The sequence below is a fragment of the Kwoniella newhampshirensis genome, chromosome 8 (assembly GCF_039105145.1).
Source record: "Kwoniella newhampshirensis strain CBS 13917 chromosome 8, whole genome shotgun sequence".
In the NCBI taxonomy this organism is placed as follows: Eukaryota; Fungi; Basidiomycota; class Tremellomycetes; order Tremellales; family Cryptococcaceae; genus Kwoniella; species Kwoniella newhampshirensis.
Genome location: NC_089962.1, coordinates 842075 through 855392, shown reverse-complemented (window position 1 = coordinate 855392; position 13318 = coordinate 842075). Strand labels below are relative to the sequence as shown.

Genomic DNA, 13318 nt, shown 5'->3' with positions numbered 1-13318 from the left:
TAAAGATCTGAGTGTATTCGCCTTTGCACTTGCAGGGTGATAGCGAGGATCAAGGGATATATATATGTGTGTTTGCATGCATGTGCTAGATTATAACATTGATACAAATAAGTCGGATGTTGCATTGCGTTGTGGTGAGAGATGGCTGGAGAGTGTAATGGATGGTCGTACGTCGTGAGACATCGAGGGTGAGGGGTGATCGATATCGGGCACAGAGTCTAGATCTCACAGTGGATAAGCAAGAGGGTCTGACGCGGTAGAGGCGCAATGATGTTAACGGTGAAGAGATATTCCTAGTTATTCGTCGATGTCTGATCACCGCAATTCAAGCACTAGATCAAGAAAAACAGCATCAGCACCGAGCATCTTCTGTCGAGTTGACGCCATCCCGCTCCATCCCATCCCATCCCATCCCATCCCATTCCATCCCATCCCATCTTCACGAAACTCCAAGTGGACATGGATGATCCGATCCGAGGCACGGACCATCATCCCCACGATCCTTCACATGGAGAACCGGCTCGAACGGACTCACCTTGTAGAAAATCGTGCTTCCTTCGTCTGCCGAACGGAGTTGCATCTCCTTGTAGCTGAGACCTATATGACCGCATCTCTGGCATTTCTCTTGAGCCTGCAGAGGGTCCCACAAGTGTTGACGATCAGTCATCCGTTGTTTGTTTGTTTGTTTGTTCGTTTGTTTTTCCTTCGGGATTGGGAAGATGGTCCGTTGACACGACAGGGATCAGAGAGAGAGAACGTCGAGGGATATATATCCTCGCCGACATCACGAGTGTTTCTTCGCATTGACGACAAGAGACAAAAGGATGGGGGAGAAGAAGAAGACGATACGTCATGATACGGGAGCGGGGCGGGGCGGCTCACCACTGGATCTCTCCCTTTCGCAGCTTCACCGCCGTCCACCGTATTCTGCACCAGAGCCCGCTTGCTCCTCAGCGGACTTGGGAAAGCGTTTGGCGAAGAGTATGTCTTCGTGGGCAGGTTCTCGTATGCTGGATGGGGAAGAGAGACAGGGGACAGGATACCACTTTGTCAGCGCTCGTTCATTGCATCTGGTGAGTGAGAGTAAGGCTGTTCTTCCCCTCTCTGTACGATCGAGACGAGCCGATACGAGACGAGCCGATATGATACGATACGGTACGATACGATACGATACGATACGGGATGAGAGGAGATGAGATCAAATCCAGCTTCAGACCCATCGTGATATCTTTCCAGTGGGACTTTCACCCTCTTCACAGATGGCTGTCGCTCGATGGCTACCTGATGACCCTCTTGCGTTTGCCTGCTTCCACCTCCTACTATGATACTTCGCAAAACGGAACGTCCCACTCACATGAAGCAGGTTCTTTCCTTCCACACTGATGACAAGCAATCTCGTCCTGGTCGTCTTTCGGCAGATCCAGCAAAGTTCCGCAGGCCGGACAGAACAATAATGAACCGATACGGTGCGCTGCCACTCTCAAGTTTGAGCCTGATCCCGGTGCCATGTTCGCGCTGTGATACTTTGTATCTCGGAAAGAGACAGTTGATGTGGAGTGATGTTTTTTTCTGATGGTTGTATAGCAAAATGTACTTTGTCAGAAAATGTTGTCCAGCGAGTGAAAACAGTGGAGGTAGTCGTTTGACTAGATTACGTAATATCCCCTACTACCAGAACCTCACCGAGCGACGTCCTCTTCACCTGCTTGTCAAAAGGGATGCATCTCACGAAACGACATATACGGCCAACGCAGTGGCAAGGAGGAATAACATCAAGGGATCAAACTACCCGAACTGAATCCGGATGGGTTAAATCACAAAGACATGTACATCAAGTCGAAAATCGATGGAGCCAGAGTATCATAGAGGGCTCGATTAAGGGTTGATTAAGAGTAAATTATGGACAAGAAACGGCACACTATAGAGAGACATGAAACGCGGAGAAGCAGACATCAGACATCTAGGCGGTAGCAGAGATGACGGGAGCAGCAGGTGCAGATGCTGAAGACTTCGGCTAGAATGAGAAGTCGCCGTCAATATCGACTTGGATCCGAAGAACGACCTGAACTCACCTCCTCCTCGAGCTTCAAGGGCTCAGTCGCAACAGGTTCCTCGAGCTTAGGCGCTTCAGATGCGATGGCAGGAGTCTCCTCAGCGACAGGAGCCTCGATGGTCTCCTTGGCGCTCTCCTCCTTAGGGCTTGCTGGACCATGTGTCTTCTTGATCTTGAAGATGTCACCAATTCGAGCAGACAGCCGTCGATTCGCCTTGAGGTTGGGCTTGGAGGGCTACGGAATAGGTCAGCATTTGTCAAGACGACGTTCGCAATGAAACACACCTCGTCCTTGGTCCCCTTGGCAGGCTCCGCCGCAGTCGCATTCTCGGCAGGGGACTCGGCGGCAGTAGTAGTAGGAGCGCTAGACAATATTGTCAGAGCGATCGCAAAACGGACATATTATGATACTGACACCTCCTTGGGAGCTTCAGCAATGACTGGAGCTTTGACAGCAGGCTCGGGAGCGGTAGCGGAAACCTCGGGTACGGGCTCGGTAATCGCAGCCACTATCTCGGGAGCGGCAGCAGCTCCAGCTGTCCCGGCATCAGGAGCAATGGGCTCAGTAGCTGGGGCGGTCTCGGCGATGGGGTCAGACTTCTCGACCTGCACTTAGTGTCAACGTGATCCCTAGATTACCTTCCAGCAATCAGCTCACTTTCGGAGTCTTCTTCTTCTCCTTCTTGGGAGACTTGTCCTTGCTGCCAAAGAACTTGGCGAAGAAACCCTTTCCTTCAGCCTTGGTCTTCTCAACCTTTTCCTGTACATGGCGTCAACATAGATTCACCCAAGTGATCAGCGAGTGCACGCACTTTGGCCGTAGTCTTTTTCTCTTCCTTCTTGTCCTCGTCGGGCTTGACCGTCTCTTCGGCGGGCTTGTCGGCCAGGGTACCGTCGATAGTGGTGGCGGGCTCGGCCTCAGTGTGAGCGGTACCAGCTTGTGCGTGGGTCACGGTGGGCTGTTTGTCGACCTGTTAAGGGGGGGGGGAACGAGGCGAAGTGAGTCGTGTCATGATCAGCCAGAATGGCAGTCATCCGGATCAGTGAGGACTTACATCGTCTGCAAGAGGCGGGATCACCGTAGTCGCTGGCGCCTCTTCTAGAACAGGTGCTTCAGGCTTGAGGGTTTCCTTAACCTCTTCGGGAGAAGGGACAGTCTCAGCCGCGGGAGCTTCGACGGATGTCTGTTCCGTTAGAGCGATATCGACGTCAGGTTCCGCCGTGGGTTCGATGACGGGTCGGGAGATCGTTTCGGGTACAGGTTCAGAGACATGTTCAGAATCGATCACAACGATTTCGATGGGTTCAGAGGTGGACGTGAGTTCAGGAGTAGGTCCAGAGACGGGTTGAGGTACGGAGTGAGTGGTGGAATGAATGAAGTCGAGGATAGCCATTGTGAAGGGTTTTGAAAGGAGGGACGTGAGAGTTGGTCGCGTGAGTTGAGCAATAGAGAGCAAAGAGGAAAGGTCGTATCAGCGCTTGATCGAAGACCAGATATGGTGTCGTGTAGACGTATGTACAGGATGCGAGAGAATGGCGGATGACTGTGAAAGGTGTGTGAGAGGAATGGAAGAAAGAGCGAAGGGTAATGAAGGGTGGAAGTTTTGGTAGCGGAAAGAATGAGGGTCAAACTACGTGAAGAGGGGCGGGTGCCCAGGATGATTTCGGTCGCGAAAGCTGCAAGATCGAGTAGTAGGATGTGTGATGAACGAACAGGAACAAGATTGGAACGAAAGGACTGGGTAAATGAATAGGTATTGACGGTGGCGAGTCACGTCTAGTCTCGCTGGACAGGGAGGCTATGTACGCCCGGACCCATTCGAAATAGACAGGTCGCGACCCTCACTTCTTCCCATTGTCACATCAACAGCAGGCAAACACAAGGCATAAGAAGAGGCGAGATGTAGGGGAGGGGGGATACAGGATGGACGCCTAGGCTCAGTGACACGAAGGAAGACTGAAGACTCACGGGTTTGACTTGTTCGGTAGACATGTTGAACGGGTTGTTTCCTTTGTGCAGGGTGGGAAGAATAGAGTGTACAGTGACAGCAAGGAGTGTGGTGTGATGTATCGAGTGGATAGACCAATATAGCAGGTTATAGGTACGATGACAGTATAAGAATGGAACGTGATGGAAAAGAGGGAAAGAAGAGAATGTGAGACGAATGGGTGAGAGTAGAGTTGAATGTTGGGGCGGGGGATAATGGAGTTTGGGCGGCGGACGGGTTCACGGAGGAGGTGTGTGTGTTTCATTTTGACTTTTGTACCGTGTTTCGTCTCTTTATGGTCAAAGGGGGTGGAGGTGATCCGTGCGTCCTCATTCGCTGCATGCTTTCCTCCAAGGACAGATCATCCAACGACTTGTTTTCGACGAGCACGGACCCATCTTCCCGTTTCAAATCCCTGCTTTCCCCCCTTTCCTCGACGTCGTCGTATCATTCACTCATCAACTATATGGGGACATCTCTCTATACCACGAGACACCTGACATATATGACCATGAGCATCTCACCATCCAAAGCTTTTTTTCCCTCTCCCTCTCTTTCCCAGGAAGGTGCACGCACTAATATGTGAGTGGCGAGCACATACAGAACACGTCCGCTGAAAACATGTCTGGGTGGCAAAATAAGTGGGAGGTTGGACTTGTCAGGAACGGGGCTAAAAACCATCTCGTTGAAATATTACGCAAGTAAGAAATAAATCCCTTAGATAAAGGCCCCGAGTTCTTCGTTTCGTCTAATTTGGCTTGGCTTCTGGTGTTCGGTGGCTTGGTTTTATGATTACTCCCGTTTGGTCGGAATCATACCTTTATACGCGTCTCTATGTGCATCGCTTCCACTCCTTGTATTCAGGGGGGTCAACTTGCTAAGAAGGGTCCGAGTGGAAATCATGCGCCGCCATATCCTCCTCATATCGGATCTACCACAACCACACGGTTGCCAGTTTGGGACTGACTGCCAGCAGTGAGTTCCGGCATCATGGCGACAGCAGTCGGACATCCAGATAGACGAGAAGCTCATAGGATGTACATCATCTTCGTCACCTTGGTCGGCTCCATGACCTTCGTTATAATAATTAAGCAATGGTGTTGAGCTTGAAGAGGTCAGCATTGTGCAAAGCTCAGTCGAGCCGAATAAACTTGTTGAGCGCGGACAAATTGCCGTATACGAGTCGAGGTATGGCTTGTATCAAAATAGTATCCTGTGACGTGTGGACCATTTCCGGTTTCATTAGCTACTTTTTTAAAACGATGTCAAGGCGTACCGCCCCCAGCAGCTACTGTACGTACGCGTTCGCGACCGCATCGACTTGTCGAGGACTGTTGCCAACCTTGAGCGGGAGAGGTATGGCTTTACATCTATAAGTTATCCCGAGGAAGGTACAGGTCAGCAATTGCCGGGTCGCTATACTTGTGGGTAATTTGGCATAGGCACGTGTCGAGCAGCTCGTATTTTACATGTCGAGGGTGATCGATGTCGGCAGGAAATGTCCCGGACGATTGAACAAGTCTTCTTTGGTCAGGCCAAAGCTTTCAGGAGTCGCATTCTCGCTGAATTTCTACACATTGTGTCGCCCTGTTCTTTTTATACTTCATGGTGGAACTGGAGTTGTTGATTTCAGTCATACCGTGTGCTTTAGGTCCATCCTTTCTGTACTCACACACCAGATCCACTCCTTCATCATTACAGTGTGACTCACAGATCAATGTTCTCACCGAGCCAAAGGTGGGGCCACAGAAATCAAGGAACGGTAGAAGTTCTGGCGAGGTGTACAATAGGAATTGCTTTCATCCAGAGTCTGCTCCTCACGACACCAGCTAGGATTTCTTGCAATGCCTGCTCTAACGGTCCAATCACCTGACGTTGATCCACTGCTGGTATACGATGTTTGAGTGGCCCCGTGACAGAAGCCTTGTCGGGTGACACAGCCATAAATGGAGAAGCCAGACAGGTGTCATTGTACTCTAGCGCTCCAGTGCAAGGCTAGATTGGGACGTGCAGAACAATGATACGATTCTCTCGCGACGAAGCAGAATTCGGGCCACGATCTTCTACTCACACGCCTAGCCTGGTCAAATCAGGATCTCGAGATTGCAATACACTCTGGGCCTGATAGCAGACTCTTCGGTTTCTCGTACTTTGCGATAGCCTACCCACAGCATTCGTCTGCACATTTGGATCCAGTAACTTACGACGATCAGACGCGAGCGCTGCATTGGTCCCACACCCGTTTTCAACCGCTATCGGTTTCGTTCCTACAATGCAACGTAAAATCCCCCCCCCCTCTCCCCGAGCATGCGTGCGATCTGACCCAATCAATGCATGCTCATCGATCTGTAGAAGGCTATGACTACATGCCCTGAAGACGAAGATAATGATAGGACGGATAACTACTGTTTTTTGCCACTTGCCACATTGGGAGGGATCATTATTAACCGGGTAACGGTGAGTGAGTGAGACGTGTTCCCGAGTCGATCATTGCTTGCTGCTGCTGCTGCCGCTTGTCACCCGCGTTGTTGTTGTCATCATCATCATTTATCGCCTTGTAATACGCTTGTCCACACCTGTCTATTCAGTTCTGAACCTACTCACATAAGTTATACATACAGAAACATACGGCGACACCTCATCCGACTTGATTACATATCCAAGCATCACATTTGTGCAATCGTTCCCCCACGTTTGTCCCTTAATCGGTCACAGTACCGACACAAATCATACACGGCTTTGCCACCTCATCGGACGGTCAAGGCAATCTACATCATCACAAGGTTGAAATAACCTCATATTCGTTTCGGAGGGGCTCATCATCATCAACATCGTCATCTCTTCGACGACCTTGCAATAGCGTTTTTCTCTATTTTCTTCACCACATCGCACTTTAGCCTGCTTACATAGCACACGACCCACTCCCTGAATATCGTAGGTCGATCTTGCATCTGTTGATATCCCAAGTACCCTTAATTGAGTGCCAGTATCAGCTCCTGCTCATCTACCGCCTCGTAAAGTGGACATACTTGCTTATCTACACATACAGACGTCCGCGTACACTTCTGAAGCCAAACCCGCGCCCAGTCGGACTCCCCGCTTCATCCCTTCATGCCCTTGTCGGACCATGTCGACCATGATAGGCGACAGCGATCCGACGGGCGGAAGAACGACAGGCGCAGCAAGGCGAGTGTGAATGGCAATGAAAAGGCTAGAAGAACGGGGATTCGTGAGCTCTACTCCGCGTACATCAGCTTCCTGGCGGATGATACTGATTCTATACCTCTCCTTTAGCAGCTGTAGATGTCGGGTCAGTGTTGCGATACTTTGACAGCGTGTTCAAGGTATTGACGAACTTCCTTTTACAGTGATAGCAAAGACTCTATCCTCAGTCCTATCATATCTCACCTCTCTGCGTTGTCTGGTCTTCCTTCCCTGAAGGGGTTTCTACCCCCATCACCAACCAAACAGCCTGCCGCTCTCGTCGACGACTCAAACGTCCGTACGGCGATTGGGACTGGAGCCGAAGGTAGTAAGGCGGTTTGGCAGGAAGGAGACTTGAGCGATGGAAGAGGCAAAGTGTGAGCTCGACGTCCTTTCCTGCTATATACTGCCTTTTCTGATCTAGGCCGCATTTCAGTCCTCTACTGCTTGTTTGGTCTAAAACGTACGCTCTCCAGATCTTCTCTGTCCACGACAACGTCATACCGGACGATCCCCACATTCATGAGACCTTTCCTGCTCCCGAAGAGATGTTTTCGATACCCACCATACGTTACGACGATGAGACCGAGCGCTCGTCCGTGTCTGTGGGCCACGTATCGAGCAGCTCGAACAACTTTGAGCAGGTGCTGAGTGCCAGACTACTGGAGAGGACTGCCGCGTGGAATGAACACGGGCCTTTGGTTGCCTTCACGACAATCACACTGGCGTCCCGCAAATCATCACTGGGTCTCTTGGCTTTGGCGATTGTCAGTCTTAGGACAGGAACGGCCATTAGCAGGATCGAACTGGGTACTGGTACTGCAGCAGCTGTACACTCAGCGACCAGGGCGATAGCAGTGGTGAGTTGGAGCATATGACGTGCATGGACGAGAAATTGACAGCGTCGGGAACAGGCTGTCTCGCATCCCACACCGTCTATCCATCTCTTCGACCCAGTCACTTTTGCACCTCTTCACCCGTCACTTCCTCATCTACCGCATGACCCCCGTACCTCGCTCCCTGTCTTCGCCATATCAGGGCGTCTTCTCGCATTTGCGACTGACGAAGCGCCACGGGCGCCAGGATCTGATGGTTTGGGAACAATAGTGACAGCATCCTCGTCGCGTCGGACATCGCGAACGGCGGCTACAGATTGCGTTGGACAAACGTCTCTCACAACAAACGAGCAGTCCCAACAGGCAGCACTCATATCCTCCGCGGTGGAAATTGGGGGCGGTGTCGCTCGAGGCGTTTGGGCTGGATTGAAAATGGGTGCAAAAGTCGCTAGCAAGGCGCGCAACACCGAACTGGCTCGTAGCGCTCCGACGGATTCTAGTAGCGGCGGGTTCGCCAGTGTGGAGAGTGATGTTGCTCTCGAAGTGGAAAGTCGGTCATTGGAGGAGTCTCGTGTGCTGGGCGACATGACAACTACCTCGTCTCCTGCGGGAGGAGAGTGGATCAAGATCGTGGATCTATTCCCCAGACTCACAAGGGATGCTCGATCTGCTCAGCCATCCCATTCAAATTCACCACGAACCACTTCCTCTTCTTCTGCTGATTTCCGTTCTACACCCGCCTTCGAAACTATCGCTCACTTCCGTCTACCTACCTCGTCACCCCACAATCGACTCGAAGGTGTACCAACGCAAGTCCAGACCACTCGCCGCTCATCAGATAGTAAAGCCTATCCTATATCACATCTTTCTTTCTCTTCGGACGGTACACAACTCCTCGTAGCGCCAACAGATGGAAAATCGTTCCATATAGTTCAGATTCAGCCTGCTGGTGCTCTCAGAAGCGAAATACTTAGTGACTGCAAAGGCCAGGTTTGGCATATATATGAGCTGAGGAGAGGTCACACGTCTGCCATTGTATCCGATGTCCGATGGGATAAGATGGGTCGTTGGGTCGGAGTAAGCACCTCTAAAGGAACAATCCGTGAGTACTGCGGCTGTTGGCCCTTCCTATTCGCTCATCTCATCGTCGTTGCAGATGTCTTTCCCATTACTCCGTCAGGTGGACCGCCAACAGCCGCTTCACACGCCATTACCGGGGTCACCAACTCTTCGCAGATGTATCCTCTTTCGACTACTGTTTTGCCGATTGTGAGACTTTGGCCGGGGCGTCATAGTGTAGATAGCACCCTTACTCCGGAGCAGTCACCGAGCACAGTCAAAACTACCGGAGCAACCTTCGGCTTCTTGGCCCATCGCCAACATCCACTCTTGCGACAACTCCTTTGCCAAGATATCGGTATCTTCAGGTCCTTGAATGGTGTCCTGGAAGTGGCTAGAATATCAGTCCGCGCTGTGAATCAGACTGAATCTCCCACAGTACCTGCTCCGATGCAGAGACGAGGCAGCGCGTTAACGGAAATGATGCGAAGTAAGGCGTTTGGAGAACAAAGTGACCTGGCGGCCCAGTCGGCGATCAAGGCGAAGTGGGCCTTGCCAGCTGGAGATGATGAGTTCACGCTCCTTGCCACTTCTGGCAGAACCCAAAAGGCGAACGGGAATGGTAAAAGTCTTACGAGGTGAGCATGTGGCACGACCACGCTTGACCTGATACCTGACGACATACATGTAGATCACTCGCTCGTGCAGAAATACAGACTCATTGTACAAACCCCCGGATTCTGCCCTCGTCTGTCTATCTTTCTCACCAGGTCGACTTCTTCGCAGCACGACCTATCGATGATTACTCCCCTCTATCGATTATTGATGTAGAAGCAAGAACTCATAGGCTCGTCTTTCGTCACGAGGTGGAAGCCAAATCTGCTTCATCAATTGAAGCCAAATCGTTTGACGAACCTCTTCTGTCGGCGCTTCACTCAGTGATTGAACCACGACTTTCACCTCAGCTGCCTGGTTTGCCTAACGGATATCCTTACAAAGCGAAGTGGCATAGTCCGATTCCGATCCGATCTGTGACTGCAGGGCTGGGCGAAGGAGTGGACAGGATGAAACGGGAATATGCGCGAGCTCAACATATACGTACTCAACGTCGTCAAAGTGAGACCTTGGCCAACCAATTGAGCTTCGAAGAGGACGCGGTTTTTGCTTCCGGACCCGATAGAGATATGGAAGCGTTTGCTGAGGACGACGAGGACAACTCCAATTCCTCGCCAAGTAGCGGTGTCCTACCGACTACCAATACCGAGAGCTCTTTGGCTGGCGACGAAAAATCCGACAGAGACAAGGAGGAGTGGGGCGAAGGGTGGGAGGAAGAGTATAGAAGAGCTGTTGAAGATGACGGAGGACCGGACGACCTGGTATTAGGTTTGATGGATGAGGAAGAGGAGGAGAGGAGGAAGTGGGAGTTGCGACAGAAAGCTTTGGCCAGGCAGTTTGCCAAGTAGCGGTCATCTCCAGGCAGATTCAAGAAGCCCACCGGGATAGAAGGGCAAAGGTCTTGCCCGGACAAGAAGTCAGTCGTATCAGAAATCTTGTTTGGATCATTTCTCTGGAGATCGTCTTCATACCACGCGTCTTGAGGTTAGAGTCGGGTAGACCAGAAACAAAGTTGTATTAGTAGCAAGTAATCGAGCAAACGTGAAACACATAGGCATATCCAAGTATATACATACAGATCACAACGCACACAGAGAACGAAACAATGGATGGACTTGTATCAATATGCATCTACGTCGTGCGGTACTGCACATACGCAATCGGCCGAAATGAGACGACCTGTCCTCGCTTGGTCGAACTAGGTGGGATGGACTACCTCCACTTTCCCTCTATGGGGGTCGTCACACTGTGCGTTTGTTATGTGATCCTTTCTTCGCTTTTCTATGACCTTCACCATCCAACTCAACACCAGTCACCTTCTCATATAACAGTCTCCGGTGGTCGTCGATACCGGACAAGTTGACTATCTCTGAGAAAAGAGCAAAAACCAACACCACTATGGCGCCTAAAGGTGGTAATGCGAAGAAAGAAGGTGGACGAGCCAAGAAAGCCGAGAACGAAGTGAGTCTTCAACGCTCCTGTCTCCAGCATACCATCACATGATCAGTACGAGCACCAAGACTACATGGAGGTCCCTCTATTCTGACAAGAAGATGAAGATAGATATTTTGAGATCGTCGTCCTACGAAAAGCTGATCATGGTCTGTCCTGGTGTAGGAGAAGAAAGCTGCTGCTGAACAGAAAGCCAAAGAAGCTAAAGAAGCAGACGCATGGAAAGACGGAGGTGAGCAGATGCTCCGCGCTTTATCATGTCATCTCAATGGAATGTTCGATCCGAGAAGACGGTACTCGTACTACGGAATTGACGAGGTCCCGGAGGTCAGCTGATACGGATGTCGGTGCTGACACTGCGTCTCATCCATTCAGCCAAGGGAAGCTCAAAGGCCGAAGCTGCTGCTGCTAAAGCTGCTGAACAAGGTCAGTGGGCGTATGCTCTTGGTAATAGTAACCACGAAAGAAGGGGAATACTGATGTAAGACTTTCTCCATCTGCCTGATTCTCTGACCCACGCTCGCTGTCTCCCAACATGACATGACGAATCGACCGACTGTTGATCGTTGCCTTCCGTGTCTTCTCAACTTGCGACAATACTCTTGCCATCCGTCCTCACCTTCCCACCTTCCACGATACATCTTGCATCCACATCAATGTACGACTCGCGTCGTCTTTGACTCGTCGTTGCAGCTCGAAAGAAGGCAGAGAAAGAAGCCCTCTTAGCCGCCGAAGAAGCTTCACTTCCAACAAAGGCTAAATCTGCCCCGAAGGCAGGGGCGAAGAAGAAGCCTGCGTCGGACAAACTCACCCCCACAGGCACCGGCGTCGCAGGCTACGGGCTGAATGATCCTCTAGGTTTGAGGAAGGCGAAAGGGCCGGATGGTGAGGATGAGGAGGTGGTGGAACTAAGTGCGAAGGGGATCGATGAGATGTTGGAGGCGTTGGAGATCGTTAATCAGAAGACTGATAAGGCCGCTCTCGGTGCCAAGGTGGGTTTGGACACAGTTCATCTTGCACACAAGTCTCGCTGTCTAGTGTTGGAGTATCCACCCAGCGCTGTGCTGCCGACTCTTTTGCCCTGCAGTGTTCATCGTCGTCGAACCATTGCTGATACCTCCACTCCTTAGGCTGGCCTTGTCGTCGATGCTCATCCCGAGGTATGTCTTTGCGACGACCTTGATGTTCCGCAATCTTACGATACAACGCCTGACACCCACCACAGAGACGGTTTAAAGCTGCTTTCGAAGCATATCTCGAGCGAGAGCTACCCATTCTCAAAGAGGAGGTGAGTGTTCAACGGCGCTCATACTTTCGACTCGTTGGATCGCTGACAGTATCGCCTCGTAAGCACCCCGGTTTACGGCAGAACCAGATGCGCGATATCATCTACAAGCAATTCCAGAAAGCGCCCGAGAATCGTGAGTGGCATCAGGGCGTCCAATCGGAGCGGGACTGATGTGTATCTCTGCGGGACACACAGCCTTCAACCAGGCGAAGATCGCTTATAATGCGACCAAGGACGAGAAGGTGGATGCGCTCAAGAACATTATGGATGCTAGAGAAGCCAAGTATCGCGTACAGTGAGCGATGAGCATATCTTGACGATGTAGTACGGTGTGGTGAGAGGTCAGAAGGCATTAGAGAGCATCGTTGCGAAGGACAGTACGTGGGCTAGTGTAGTATGACGATATGGACGTGTATAAAGATGTCCAAGAGAAGGACTCCCAAGTGCATATGGGAACCGAACGAGTGAATTCTTGATGACAGATCACTGTATGGGTCATCGACCGCACACATGTTGCCGCATTTGAATTGGCTCGATTGGATTAAGTATGGATCGGATCGCAAGATCTAAAAAGGGAGGGAGCGGGAGCGGGGAGGATAATTTGGTGGCTGGCTTGTCGTGCGGTGCAGTGCGGATGGGGATGCGTTGAGTGGATGAGGCAAGGAAGGGGGGTGGTAAGTGCGGAGAAGTGACTTCAAACAAGTCCGGCAGTGATTCTTACTGTAGAAGGTTCTGTTCTGCAATGCACCACATTCCAGTATGATGGAATGGTATACTGCAGACGACCAAATAAGAAGACTCTCCGCGGCGAATTCATAACAGA

General features: G+C 51.1%; 4 protein-coding genes across 4 annotated transcripts; 2 read left to right on the top strand and 2 right to left on the bottom strand.

Annotated features, from left to right (window-relative positions):
• Positions 1-293: 293 nt before the first annotated feature.
• IAR55_004508 (uncharacterized protein) lies at positions 294-1508 on the bottom strand (the record flags this gene model as incomplete). Its single annotated transcript, XM_066947606.1, has 4 exons — positions 294-332; positions 536-631; positions 883-1010; positions 1355-1508. 4 exons carry the CDS (start codon positions 1506-1508, stop codon positions 294-296), a joined length of 417 nt encoding a protein of 138 aa, XP_066802020.1.
• A 452-nt stretch (positions 1509-1960) lies between these two features.
• On the bottom strand, positions 1961-3447 carry IAR55_004507 (uncharacterized protein; the record flags this gene model as incomplete). The annotated part of the gene is made up of 7 exons (XM_066947605.1): positions 1961-2014; positions 2073-2288; positions 2339-2417; positions 2469-2659; positions 2712-2813; positions 2866-3024; positions 3109-3447. The coding sequence occupies 7 exons, from the start codon at positions 3445-3447 to the stop codon at positions 1961-1963; spliced, it is 1140 nt and encodes a 379-aa protein (XP_066802019.1).
• A 3705-nt stretch (positions 3448-7152) lies between these two features.
• On the top strand, positions 7153-10603 carry IAR55_004506 (uncharacterized protein; the record flags this gene model as incomplete). The annotated part of the gene is made up of 7 exons (XM_066947604.1): positions 7153-7270; positions 7336-7351; positions 7410-7622; positions 7682-8105; positions 8160-9183; positions 9238-9778; positions 9832-10603. 7 exons carry the CDS (start codon positions 7153-7155, stop codon positions 10601-10603), a joined length of 3108 nt encoding a protein of 1035 aa, XP_066802018.1.
• Positions 10604-11153: 550 nt separating this feature from the next.
• IAR55_004505 (uncharacterized protein) lies at positions 11154-12794 on the top strand (the record flags this gene model as incomplete). The annotated part of the gene is made up of 8 exons (XM_066947603.1): positions 11154-11216; positions 11373-11439; positions 11583-11633; positions 11901-12199; positions 12338-12367; positions 12433-12495; positions 12559-12628; positions 12691-12794. The coding sequence occupies 8 exons, from the start codon at positions 11154-11156 to the stop codon at positions 12792-12794; spliced, it is 747 nt and encodes a 248-aa protein (XP_066802017.1).
• Positions 12795-13318: the final 524 nt, after the last annotated feature.